The sequence below is a fragment of the Mobula birostris genome, chromosome 25 (genome assembly GCF_030028105.1).
Source record: "Mobula birostris isolate sMobBir1 chromosome 25, sMobBir1.hap1, whole genome shotgun sequence".
Taxonomy (NCBI): domain Eukaryota; kingdom Metazoa; phylum Chordata; class Chondrichthyes; order Myliobatiformes; family Myliobatidae; genus Mobula; species Mobula birostris.
Window position 1 is genome coordinate 5,374,476 of NC_092394.1, and position 14,353 is coordinate 5,388,828.

Below are 14,353 nucleotides of genomic sequence, written 5' to 3' on the forward strand. Positions count from 1 at the left end.
AATTGCTGCCACATGAGTGGTTGATTAGATATTTGTATTAATGAGCTGGTGTACCTAATAATGTGGCCACTAAGTGTATAAATGCTCTGGCCTGGTTTGGGATGCTTCTTTAGTCCATAAATGACGTGGCACATATTTTCCATATCTGTGTTGCTTAGTGCAGTGGTATTATTTTGTTATTTGTTTTTCTGGTCTTTCCCATACAAATAACAACATGTAAAAAACAGCAACGTTTGAAATTTTGTTGGCACAGGGGTAGTGTAGTGGTTAGCACAATGCTTTACAGTACAGGCACCCCGGGTTCAATTCCCATTGCTGTGTTCTCCCCATGTCTCTGTGGGTGCCTCCCACAGTCCATAGACGTTGGTAGGTTAATTGGTCATTGTAAATGGTCCTGTGATTAGGCCAGGATTAAATTGGGAGATTACTAGGTGGTGTGGTTTAAAGGGCTGGAAGGGCCTATTCTATGCTGTATTTAAATAAATAAACAGATAAATATATGGATGGATGAATGATGAACAATAAATAAATTATATTTAAAAAAGGAGTATTAGAACTGATAGGTTATTTTAATGGAAGAGAGAGATGTTTTAGCCATAGGTAAGAGTGGACAACCAGAGACTTCTTCCTGTGGTGGAAATGGCTGATATGAGGAGTCATAATTTTAAGGTTTTTGGAAGAAAGTACAGGGGTTATGTCAGAGGTAGTTTTTTTTTTACAGAGTGTAATGGGTGCATGGAAAGCACTACAGGTAGAAGATACATTAAGGACATTTAAGAAACTCTTAGACACATGGATGGTCGAAAAATGGAGGGAAGGGTTAGATTAATCTTGGAGTAGATTATACTGTGGGCTGAAGGGATTGTACTGTGTTGTACTGTTCTATGTTCCATTTTCATTTAAGAAACCCTTAGGCACTTTGATGAAAGAAAAGTGAAGGGTTATGTAGGAGGGAAAGGTTAGATTGAATTTGGAGTAGGTTAAGAGGTTGGCACAACATTGTGGTCCGAAGGGCCACTACTGTTTGTGTTCTACTGTATGTAGCATGTTTTTTGTATGGAGAGTAGTGGCTGCTTGGAAAGTGTGGAAGCAATGTGTAGCTAGCATTTAGATAGGCACACAAATAAGCATGGAATAGAGGGACAAGGACCATGTGCAGGCCGGTAGGATTAGCTAAAGTGGCACCGTGTTCAGCTGAAGATTCTGTTCCAGCCCTGTACTGTTCTATATTCTACTGGTTTTCTTCCTAACCCGGGAGTATTGTATGTATGAGAGTGAAGGTTGGAAAAAGAGGAAGAAAGTGGAAAAATGTGGAAAGGTGGGATTAACGAAGCCACCAGTGTGCCTTTGCTACAGCCTGGGGATGTACAGTTGCTAATGAAAGGTTGCATTAGAAATGGTTGATTAGGTCATTCAGAAATCACACCAACTCAAATTGGAGTTAAATGCCACTGTGCGAAGTGTCTGTTGTATTGCCGTGTATCTATCCTGCAGAGTAAGGGAATGTTTAATGTGTGATGGAAGATAAACAATGTTGTAGGGTTATAAAACAGAGTCTTTGGGCTCTGTGTATAAGGGTTTAGCACTAACCTCTTCATATTTGGGTTTAGTTTTGAGGTTGGGTAAAATCATGTATTTCGACACAATGGAATAGGGGTCTGTGGTTGCCACAGTTGTGGATTAGAGATACGCATCATTTTGTTCTCACAAACAGTTGTGTTACTTCAAAATATTAATTATTGTTATCAAGAAAAAACTTATCTTTATATGGCACCAGTTATACCTGATAAGAAGCACCTCAAAGCACTTCAGTCACTGTATTTCTTTGAAGTGAAAGGGTTGTTGTTATATAGATGAATATAGAACAACTCACCAAAGGATTTTACAAACAGCAACAAGATCTCTGACAAATTAATCTGCTTTTGGTTGTTTTGACTGAAGAAAGAATATCTGCCGGACATTAAGAGAAAACTGTGCTCTTTCAAACAATTGTGGGATTTAGAAAGCTGGCTTGAACATTTCCCACAGGGATATATTCCTTCACTCATTCCTGTACTGAAGTGAAAGGCTAAATAATGCATTTGAGTGATGATTCAGTATACAGCGCCATGACTTGATGATCATAGAATGAAAGAAAATGAAAGAAAACAGGAGAGAAGGAGGGACTCAGCCCAGAAGGTTGACTGTTTGTTTCTCTCCGCAGATGCTGAATGACCTGAGTTCCTCTAGCTTTTTGTGTGCGTTATTCTGGTTTTTCAGCATCTGCAGAATCTCTTGTGTTTAGGAGAGAAGGAGACCATTCAGCCCCTCTAACCCACCCTGCAATTTGATGTGATCATGCCTGAACTTGCTGGACTCAATTTATCTTCTGATCCAGTTACCCTCAACTCTCAATTCCTTGATCTTTCATATATTTATTTATCTCCTCCTTAATATATCTAATAATATGACCTCCACCATCCTTGGGAACAGATAATTTCAGAGACTTACTGACCAATTCCTTAGTTTGTATTTATGTCCCCTTGTTTGTGACACTCAGAGTGAAAACATCTTAACACTTTCCCTGTATAATAGCTTTAAGATCTTGTATGTTTAAGTAAGGTCACCTCTTGTTCTTTTGTTCTTCTAAATTTGAAGGAATACAAGCCCATGCAGTCTAGCCTCTTTTGATTGGAGAACTCTCCCATTCTGGGAATTAGCCTGGGTGAACCTCCTTTGGACCTCGTCCAATGTTAGTGTTTTACTTATTAGATAAAGGGACCAATTCCTGGTGCAGTGCCTCTTTAATAGCTTCGGCAGCACCCAGTATATTCTCCCTATTCATAAATTCTAATGTCTTTCTAATAAAGGTGAACATACTGTTTGCTGCCTTAAATATATGATGGACCTCCTTGCTATCTTTGTGATTCATACTCTAGTCTCCTCTAAACGTCAATCACTTGTATTCTCAGCATCTTGATAATAATCCATCTTTTGATTCCTCTTAGTGAAATGTATGACTCCACACTTCCCCAATTAAACTCCAAATGTCAAGTTTTTGACCAGCATTTCAACCTGTCAATGTCCTGTTGTGGAATCTTAATAGCCTCATTACAATATGCCCTTCCATCTATTTTCATATCGTTAACAAAATTGGAAACCTCGCATTTTGTTTCTTCCCCCAGATCATTCATATAAATAGTGAACAATGGAGGTTGAAGAACCAATCCATGGTATCCTCCATTAGTTACATCCCTCCAGCCTGAAAGGGACCTGTTTATTTCAGATTTGTTTTCTGTGTGACAGGCAGTTTTCAATCCATACACTATGCATCTTGGCCTCTTAATTTATGAAATGGGTCAAGTTGTAAGAGTCTGTTGTTTCATTCATGAAATTCCCACTTCTTGTATATATATTTTTAACCTGGTTTAATAGGTTAATGACCAGTAGCATCTTTAAGTTGGTGCTTTTTATGCATTTTCTAATGAGGTTTGTTAAGGTTGGAAGGGTTACAATTGGAACTTCCTCAATTTCTCTCTGTTCTTTTCAGCAATTATGTTAAATCTACCTTCAGAGGTACCTCTACCTGACAAAGTGGCCACTGAGTGTATGTTCCTGCTCTTTTGCTGCTGTAGCCCATCCTCTTCAAGGTTTGGCATGTTGTGCATTCAGAGATGTTCTTCTGCACACCACCGATATAATGTCTGGTTATTTGAGTTACAGCCGCCTTACTGTCAGCCTGAATTAGTTCGACCATTCTCCTCCGACTTCTGTCGTTAGCAAGGTGTTTTCGCCCACAGAACTGCCATTTACCAGATATTTTTTGTTTTTTGCACCTAATAAAGTGGCCACTGACTGTATATCCACCAGCTGAGGAAAATGGATCCTTCCTGTTTACTATGTTGAGTCCTATCACAATATAAGATGTTGCTTCAATCTCCGCATAGCTTCCAAAGAAAACAGTCACAGCCACATCTAATGTTGTCTAGCTCCCTGCACTCCCTGTAGTGCTGTCACATTTTTCCTGTAATATAGTGACCAGAACTCTACCTAGTTTAACAGTTCACTAACTCAAACATGGCCTCACTGGTCTTGTATTTTATCACTTTCCATTAAAAATGGGGATCGTTTTGTTTATTTGCACAACTATGTTGTCTGACTGCATTGTCATCTATGAACATTGTCTCCTAAATCCCTCAGTATATCTAATTTTTTTAGTGTCTCACCGCTCTATGCCATCTTTTGGTTTGTTTGCCCTCTCCAGTGCATATCTCACATTTATCTCACTTAAACTTTTGCTTACCTAACCAGTCCACGGATGTAGTGATGATGAAATTCCTACGTAGTGTAGTCGATACGGGCCAGTCCGTCACAGGTAAAACCCTTCCTGTGTAGTTTGAGCACATCTACATAGAGTGCTGTTGCAGGAAAGCAGTACCTATCATCAAGGAACCCCACTACCAAGGTCATGCTCTCTTCTTGCTGCTGCCATCAGGGAGAAGGTACAGAAGCCTCAGGACTCCCACCACCAGTTCCTGAACAGTTATTACCCCTCAACCATCAGGCTGTTGAACCAAAGGAGATAACTTCACTTATCCCATCATAAACTGTTTCCACAACCTATGGGCTCACTGTCAAGGACTCTTCATCTAATTTTCTTGATACTCATTTATTTATTATTATTATTTTTCTTTCTTTTTGTATTTGCATAGTTTGTTGTCTTTTGCACACTATTTGTCCCTGTTGGTTCAGACTTTCATTTATTATATTACGGTTATTGAATTTATTGAGCATGCTCAGAAGAAAATGAATCTTAGGAATTGTGTATGGTGACATATATGTACTTAGTTAATAAATTTTCTTTGAACTTTGATATCTTACTGCAGCCTGAATACTTATTCAATATCAACTTATCAGTTTCGTGTCATCCGTTGGTCAAAGATTATAGACAATGTGAAGTTAACCATGAACCACTAGGAAAGGTCCAGATGAAGGGTCTCGGACCGAAATGTTGACTGTTTATTCTTTTTCATAGATGCTGCCTGATATGCTGAGTTCCTCCAGGATTTTGAGTGTGTTGCCTTTGATTTTCAGTGTCTGCAGTCTTTCTCGTGTTTATGAACCACTAGAATAGTTGAGATTGGAGGCAGAAAGAGGTTTGTGAGATGTAGTATAGGTGAACTGTAGCAAGCAGACAGCTGGGATGAGAGAGAAGGAAAATCAGACGGTCTTTGCAGTTGAAGCATGGTAAGGTCAGTGAGTTTTTCCGCAGGATGAATTACTCAGGAAGAATGGAGCTTGAATAGATTTCAAAAAGATGGTGTGAGTGCTTGATCTGAGCAAATAGCCCAGTATATAAAAAAAACAATTGGCTCTGGTTTGGAGCATCAGTTATGTACTCAAGCCATATCCACTGTATGTTTAAATGCTTTTATATTCATCAAAATAGAGAGAAAAATGTGTTAACGTTTTTCAGAAAATTTGATTCTATTATTGTTTCTCTCTGCAGGTGAGTGGCGAGGCTCAGGAGCTGTATTCTATCCGTAATGGTTCCATCCGGACAGCAAGAGTTTTACCTGCCCCGCAGACAAGTAAGCATTGAAAGCTGCTTTGCTTTATGACTAGGTGTGAATGCCTTGTAATCAAAATATTGTGGCTACAATTGTACACCAGCTGACTTTCTTGTACAGTGCTACATGATGTTGTGACCTTCATACATAGCACATGAGATCCAATGCAAGCTAGCTAATTGGGTCAACCATTGGCTTCATGATATGAGATAGTGGGTATTGGTGGAAGGATGATTTTCTGATTGAAGGTCTGTGACCAGTGATATACTGGAGGGCTGGCACAATTACTTGTGATGTATATTAACAGCATCACAGCATGGTAGTGTAGCAAATGGCGTAATGATTTACAACACTAGTGATCCAGGTTCAATTCCCAATGGCACCTATAAGGAGTTTGTATGTTGTCCCCACGACAGTGTAGGTTTCCTCCGGGTGCTCCAGTTCCCTCCCACGTTCCAAATACACCCAGGTTAGGGTCGCAGTGTTGGCACTGAAAGTGCGGTGACACTTGTGAGCTGCCTCCAACACATCTTCAGACTGTGTTTGTCGTTGATGCAAATTGATACATTTCACCTTTTGTTATGATGTATATGTGACAAATAAAGCATGAACATGGTGAACTGAAGGGCCTGTCTCTGTGCTGTCAAACAATAAGCCAAGGCACTACACACACTCTCCAGTGGATCGTAAAGGTTCCCATTTTACAACTTTGAAAAAGCTTGGAGAAGTTCTTCCAGGACTCTGCTAATGTTTGCTCCTCAGTTTACAAAAGTGTTTATAAATTAGGCTAAATTGTGTATGCTTATCATGAGTAAATTATACGTGTAGTTGGCTTTATGTTGGGTAAATAGTGCAAGCATTCATTTCTAGATAAAATCATCCACATTGGAAAATTGCCCTGGATACTTAATGCAATTCAATTTAATTAATTGTAATGTGATTACCTGACATTTTCATGCATCAGTCATATAACTAATGAGATCACAGATCATTACTGAGTTTTGTTGAATCTTTTGTAGAGGAACTGGAGGCATGTGGTGTTCAGTGGTGGTGAGGGCCCTGTACATGGAGTTAGCTTTATGTTGGATAAATAGTGCAAGCATTCATTTCTAGATAAAGTCATGCACATTGGAAAATTGGCCTGGATGCTTAATGTAATGTAATTTAATTAATTGTAATGTGATTCACTACTTTTGTGGGATTTTCCGTTCAAGGGCATTGATGTTTCTATACCAGACCATGGTGCAACCAGTCAATATACTCTCTGCCACACATCTATAGAAGTTTGTCAGAGTTGTAGATGACATGCTAAATGTTTGCAAGTTTCTAAGGAAGCAGAGCTGATGCTATGCTTTCTTCATAATGGCAGTTTATTGAAGGTGCAATGTGCTGCGGATAAAGTATGTACTATTCTTGGATTTCCAGGTGTTGTTTGATTGATAATTAGTGATAATTGCAGAAAATTAAAGCTCACAGTGTAGAATGCAACACAATGGCATGAATTGAAGAGTGGCAAATGCATTTGGTGGCTACTTTATTAGGTACCTTCCTGTTCCTAATAAAGTAGCTACTGAGTATATCTTCGTGGTCTTTTGCTGATAGCCCTTTCACTTCAAGGTTCAACGTACTGTGCGATCAGAGATGCTCTTCTGCACACCACTGCTGTAACACATGGTTATTTAAGTTACTGTTGCCTTCCTCTCAGCTTGTACCAGTCAGGCCATTCTCCTCTGATCTCTCTTATTAACAAGGTGTTTTTGCCCACAGAATTGCCACCCACTGGATGTGATTTATTTTTCACACCACTCTCTGTAAACGCTAATGTGCGAAAATCCGAGGATATCAGCAGTTTCTGAGATACTCAAATCATCCCGTGTGGCACCAACAATCATTCCATGGTCAAAGTCACTTAGATCACATTTCTTCCACTTTCTGATGTTTGGTCTGAACAACAACTGAACCTCTTGACCATATCTGCATGTTTTCATGCTTTGAGTTGTTGCCACATGATTGACTGATTAGATATTTGCATTAACGAGCAGGTGTACAGGTCAGCGTACCTATTGAAGTGACCACTGAGTATATAGTGAAAAATGGGTCTTTTTCTGTCTGGTTGGATGTTAGAAGTGGTGTGCCACAGGGATCACTGCTAGGGACTGAGCTTTTAAAATATTGCATGAATGGCCTTGGTGAAGGCCTGGATTGCAAAGTTTGTCATGACAAAAAGATAGGTATCAAAGTATGTTATGAAGAGGCTACAAAGGGATATTGATAGTTTTAGTAAGTGAGCAAAGATCTGGCAGATGCACAGGTGAATGCTTCCTCCTCACCTTGTCCTGCCATGTGTTTTATGTCAGATTTATAGCAATCTTTTATCCAGCTGTCCTGTCACTGCCATATGTGGTATTTTAATGTTTGATGTATTATGCAGTGTGGTATAATTCTCTGAGCTGCCTGTAGGTCCATACGAGCACTTCACACATCCTGCTTTAATGCATGTTTCTGAAGAGTTTTTAAACAAATTTTGGTCCAATGTTCATGTTATGCACTTGGGCATTTGTACTAAATGCAGCATATGTTTAATTACCTGGTCATTATCAAATTATTATATCTGGGAGGTTTCTGTGTACAAATTGCCTGTCATATTTCCTATATCATAACAATGATTGCACTTCAAAACTGTTCCATTTGTTGCATAGCTGCTTTTGAAGTGTTGCAATATTGTAAAGTGTCCTGAGTCCTTTTGTGTTTTGGACAATTTATTCGCTAGAGCCATTTGTGAGGTCCAAGTTGCCACCATCGGCATGTTGAAGAAAATCTTCCTAGAAAAATCTGATCTGAGATCAATCTTAACCCATATTGTAGTGGTGATCATTTCCGATGAAATTAAGCTGAACATATTCAGATGTGAATCCCATTCATGCTTTCAACTTTTTGTTAGTGTCAGGCACACATTTATAAAAACAGAAAATGCTTAAACCACTCAGCAGTTAATGTCTTCTAATGTCTTTCACATTTAACAAGGTGTCACATGTGGCTGGTACCTAAATTAAAAGTCCATGGTATTGGAGGAAATATGTTGGAATGCATTGAAAACTATTTGTTCCAAGGAAAACAGTTGGAATAAATGAATGCTTTTCAAACTGGAAGGAGGTAATTAGCTCTTGGGCCACAGTTGTTCACTATTTACATTAATGACCCAGAAGAAGGAACAGCGTGTAAGATTCCCAAATTATCTGATGATACGAAAATAGATGAAAGGGCATAGTTTGGCAACGACACAGTGATTCTGTAATGGAGTATGTATAGATTGAATGAATGGTCCAAAGACTGGCAGATGTAGTCTAATGTGGGGAAGTGAGAGACGCATGAATTTCAGTAAGAGGAATCAAAAGGCAGACATTATCTAAACAGTGACAAACAGAGTGAAGTACAGGGGGATCTATGTATTCTTGTGCATAAATCACTAAAGGCTTTCAGGCAGATCCAACAAGTAGTTAAGACAGGGATTCCCAATCCTTTTTACGCCATGGATGCCTGCCATTAACTGAAGGGTCCATGGACCCCAGGTAAGAAACCCCCGAGTTAAAAAGAGAACAACATTTTGGCCTGTATTGAAATTGGTTGGAATTTAATAATTAGTGTTTTGTTGCAATTGTTTAGAGTGTTGATGTTACAATACTACATTCAGTTTTACCAAAAAAAAGGTCAGAAAATTGGAGGCAGTACAAAGGACATTCACTGGGCTAATTCCTGCAATGAAAAGGTTGAGTGGCAAATTGTTAGCATGGGATTAGAGCATTGAATGTAGAACAGTAAAGTACAGTCAGGGCCCTTTGGTCCACAATGTTGTGCTGACCTATATAAATCTACTCCACAATCAGTCTAACTCTTTCTTCCTACACAGACCATAAACCTAATATTTTCTTACATCTATGTGCTCATCTAACAGTCTCTTAAATGTCCCTATTGTATCAGTCTCTTCCAGTGCATTCCAGACACCTACCACTTTCTGCGTATTTCAAAAAAACCTTCCCTCTGATATCTTCTCTAAACTTTCCTTCACTCAATTTAAATGGATGATCTCTGGTATTGGCCATTGCCACACTGAGGAGAAAGCACAAGCTGTCCACTCTTGTCTATGCTTCTCATAATCTTATACACCTCTGTGAAGTTGCATTTCATTCTTCTTCACTCCAAAGGAAAAAGTCCTAGCCCACTCAACCTTTCCTAATCCAACTCTCTAATTCAGGCTGCATCCTGTTAAATATGCTCTGTACCCTCTCAACAGTTTCCACATCCTTCCTGTAATGAAGTGACCAGAACTGAACATAGTACTCCATGTGGTTCAACCAAAGTTTTATAGAGCTGCAGCATAATTTTGTGGCTCTTGAACTCAGTTTCTCAACACCATATGCCTTCTTCACCACCCTATCAACTTGCATGACAACTTTGAGGACATGGACCCCTAGATCCCTCACTTCCTCTACACTGTTCTAAGAATCCTGCCATTAACCTTGTACTCAGCCTTCAAGTTCGATCTTCAAGAGTGTATCACTTCACATTTTTCTGGATTGAACTTCATCTGCCACTTCTCTGTCTAGCTCTGCATCTTGTCTATACCTTGTTGTAACCTACGACAAGTCTACACTACTAACCTTTGTGTAATCTGCAAACTTATTAAACTACCCTTCTACTTCCTCATCCAAGTCATTAATGAAAATCATAAAGAGTTGTGGTCCTGGAACAGATCCCTGCGGAACACCACTCATCACTAACCTCCAGGCAGAATACGCTTGATTTTTTGCCCCCCTCTGCCTTCTGTGGGAAAGTATTGCAATGTATTTTGTGGGTGCACATGCTGCAGTGATGATGATGAGGTAATGAAGGTTTGGGCTGGTGAATGAAGCACAATCAACTGGACTACATGGTCTGGATGACGTTGATTTAGAGTGTTGATGCAGGCAAGTGGGAAGAATTCCAATATATGCTCCTGACTAGTGTCTTGAACATGGTGGAAATACTTCTGGGTGTCAGGAAGTGAAGTCATTTGCTGAAGGATAACAGACTTCTGACCTATTCTTGTAGTCACAACGTTCAACTCATTCACAAACTTCAACACATTCACAATGGCGCTGATAGACTTTCAATTAAAACTAGGATGAGAGAGCCTATCACTCCCATACTAGCTACTCTACTTTGGCTTCCTGTATCTTTTAGAATTGATTTTAAAGTTCTCTTACTTGTTTTTAAAGCCCTCAGTGGTCTTGGACTAGAGTACATCACAGAATCTTTTTTGTTTTATAATCCTGCTTGACCTCTCAAGTCATCTTCCACTGGTCTCTTAAAATTAAACAATCTCCCTCAAAAGATAATTTTCAGGTCAAGTTTTTGAACTATGCTGCTAAGCAAATTTCACGCCAAATGTCAGTGATATTAAACCTGATTCTGAAACTGTGGAACTCAGTACCCAAAACTACAAGGGATGCAGACTCTGTTAACACTTGTAAATGCCAACCCAATACCTATTTAATGGGCAAAACTTTGCTTTTAACTAACATTCTTTTGTCTTTTATTTTCATGTTTGCACTTTATTGTAAAGTACCTTGAACTGTATTGACTGTATGAAATGTACTTTTAATAAATTATTATTACTATCATTATTGTTGCATTATTATATTTTCTCAGCTCAAGCTGGTAAAACTTGAGGTACAGCCATAGCCAAGTGCACTCATTTCTCAATTGTTAAGAACTTTCACACTATTGTAATGGTGTTTACTATTGTGTTTAATGCTATTGTGTAGTGACTTTGAGATGATACCAGTTGTAGATATTACTATTGGGACAATATATACCCTGTTCATGTTCCATAGTCTTTCAATTTCCTCTTAGTTCAGCATATTTCAGGTGTTTTTCACTTATTGATTTCTGTATGTCTTGTGGGTTTGGAATGTGTGTAGTGTTTCATTGATTCTAAAGGTTCAGAGGTATACGACTTTGAATTTCTTGTCCAGATGGCCACGAAACCAAAAAAGAGAAGAATGGCAGCACAATCATCAACCCCCAAATTCCTCCTGCTCGCATAAAAACAGAATGGGCACTTCGACCCTCATATCCCCCTCCCTCACACACAAAAAGATGAGAAAGATCAGGTGAAAAACACAGAATATAAAAAACCTATGGCTGAAAAAAATCTATAGTCCAAGTCCATACCCAAAACACAGAAAACCTGGTAACATTCTCCGGGTATAGTGGTAGGCCTTTCCCTCTCTGGCAGCGAGCGATTCCACCAGCAATCAAAAGGTAGTCTCCCCTCTTCGATAGCAGAGCGATCTCACCAGCGATTAAATAGGCAGTCTCCCCTCTCTGGCAGCAGAGCGATCCCCCAGTAATATAAAGGCAGGCAGCTGGCCTTCACCTTCCACATTCACCCCGATGTTTCAGTCTCCCTTGTTGCTTTGAATCGAATATCAGCTCACGCCCTGCAGCCCTCTCACCATGAGGTTCCCGCACATTGCCTCTGCCTCCCAGAATCCTCTTGGAGACTGCAGAGCACTGAAACACCCAAACAATCTCCAAACAGCAAATCCCAGGCTCTCGCAGTTCCAGAATCATATTCAAGATGAAAGACAAGCATAAAAGAAGTGAAATGTATGGTTTCATGATCTATCCAGATGTCGACCAAAGGAGCATTGTACATGGGCACCATTTAGACCTGTTGTGTTTCTTTGTATCTACTGTTAATGCCTGCAAGAAAATTAATCTCAGGGTAGTATATGGTGACATATATGTACTTCGATAATAAATTTACTTTGAACTTTGAAGAAGACTAGAAATGCTTGTAGAAATAGGCACAAGGAGAATACCTACTTTAGAAATCTTTTCCCATTATCTTTGCATTAGTTCTCAGTTAAAGTCTACATGTTAGAAACTTACCAAATTAATCTTTGCTGAGGACAAAAAAATTGTCTAGATTGTTTTGGCAAAATGTATAGAAATAATAAGTAATTGATTTATTTATCTGAACCAATTACTTATTTCTTTCCTTCTGTATCAATATTTATTTATTTAGAGATACAGCGAGGAACAGGCCTTTCTGGTCCATTGAGTCGCACTGACCAGCAATCCACCTACTTAACCCTATCCTAACCACAGGACAATTTACAGTGACAAATTAACCTTTGGACTGTGGGAGGAAACCAGAGCACTTAGAGGAAACCAATGTGTTCACGGGGAAGACGTACAAACTCCTTACAGAAGACAATGGGATTGAATCTGAACTCTGATGCCCCGTGCTGTAGTAGCGGCATGCTATTTTTCAGAGCCCTTTGGTTTTTTGAATTGAGTAAGGTTTAAACTGGCTGCATTTCTATTTTGTCCACATGGCTTTTAACTGCTCCTTTAATTGTGATGCAGCTGCATGTGTCTTCATCTGTCTCACTTCTAGTAAAATTCTGAGCATATGTTCAAAAGCTGGGTGGTGATTCTGTTTATTTTCAACTGGCCCTGATCTGAACTTCAGCAGATTTTCTGTGAGACTAAAGTGCTCAACAACAGCACAGAGACTGGCTGGAAAGAGATGAAAGCAGAACACATCCACAGAGAATGAGTTGTAGATATATAACACGCGGGCTGGAAGATTCCGAGCAGAAATGAATCGCTTGTGAAAAGAATTATAACAGAGAATCTGATTGCAGTCAGTATGCCACAAACAGTGTTTTACTGTGTCTGACTGTCAAAGGGGGATTGTTTGATGTGGGAGTTGAGGGTGGGTGGATTTGGCTCAGACTTAATATAGGTGACTCTGGTGATAAGAAATTTCTCTCCAAGTGTGAAGCTAAATGGTGTTTAACTCTTTCATTTCCAAAAGTTTATATTCTTTTCCAAAATATGGTGTTTGTACAATTGTTCAATTGACTTTTGTTTACCCAGTTAATATTACAGTAACTGAGAAAGCACCTTATTTCGCTGATATTAATTTGCATATGCAGTCACATTACATATATACGAGGAAATCTGCAGATACTGGTATTTCAAGCAACACACGTAAAAGTTGCTGGTGAACGCAGCAGGCCAGGCAGCATCTCTAGGAAGAGGTACAGTCGACGCTTCGGACCGAGACGTCAACTGTACCTCTTCCTAGAGATGCTGCCTGGCCTACTGCGTTCAACATTACATATATATTGTACTTTAATATGTACAATGTGGAAACAATAAGTGCTGGAAATACTCCGCAAGTCTGGCTGTATCTGTGGGAAGAGAAAAAAAACGTTTGTCAGAACTGGGAAAGAGAGAAAATAAGCTGCAATGAGAGTGGGGGAAGGGAATGTCTATGACAGTGTAAAACCGAGATAACTATCAGGATAAATATTACACAAGGTTATCTGGCCAATGAGAGATTGGGAGCAGTTAGAACGTGGGAATATAGCATCCATATTCAGGAACCTTCACCACCTAGGACTTGCTCTCTTCTCGCTGCTGCCTTTAGAAAGAAGGTACAAAACCTTCAGGACTTGCACCATCAGATTCAGGGACAGTTATTACCCCTCAACCATTAGGCTCTTGAACCAAGGGGATATCTTCACTCAACTTCACTTCCTCATCATTGAAATGGACTCACATTCAAGGACTCTTTATCTCATGCTATTGGTATTTATTGCTTATTTATTTACTTTTATTGTTTTAGGCATATTTGTTGTCTTCTGCACTCTGGTTGAACACCCTAGTTGGGCAGTCTTTCATTGATTCTGTTATAGTTATTATTCTACAGATTTGTTGAGTATGTCCACAAGAAAATAAATCTC

General features: G+C 39.3%; 1 protein-coding gene across 3 annotated transcripts in view; it reads left to right on the plus strand.

The window, feature by feature from the left end:
• The window catches only part of bcas3 (BCAS3 microtubule associated cell migration factor), a 975,956-nt gene that overhangs the window by 91,410 nt on the left and 870,193 nt on the right, over window positions 1–14,353 (plus strand). For all 3 annotated transcript variants that reach the window (XM_072243678.1, XM_072243680.1, XM_072243679.1), the window contains exon 6: window positions 5,489–5,570. In XM_072243678.1, coding sequence (XP_072099779.1) covers window positions 5,489–5,570 — 82 coding nt within the window. The remainder of the gene's footprint in view (window positions 1–5,488; window positions 5,571–14,353) is intronic.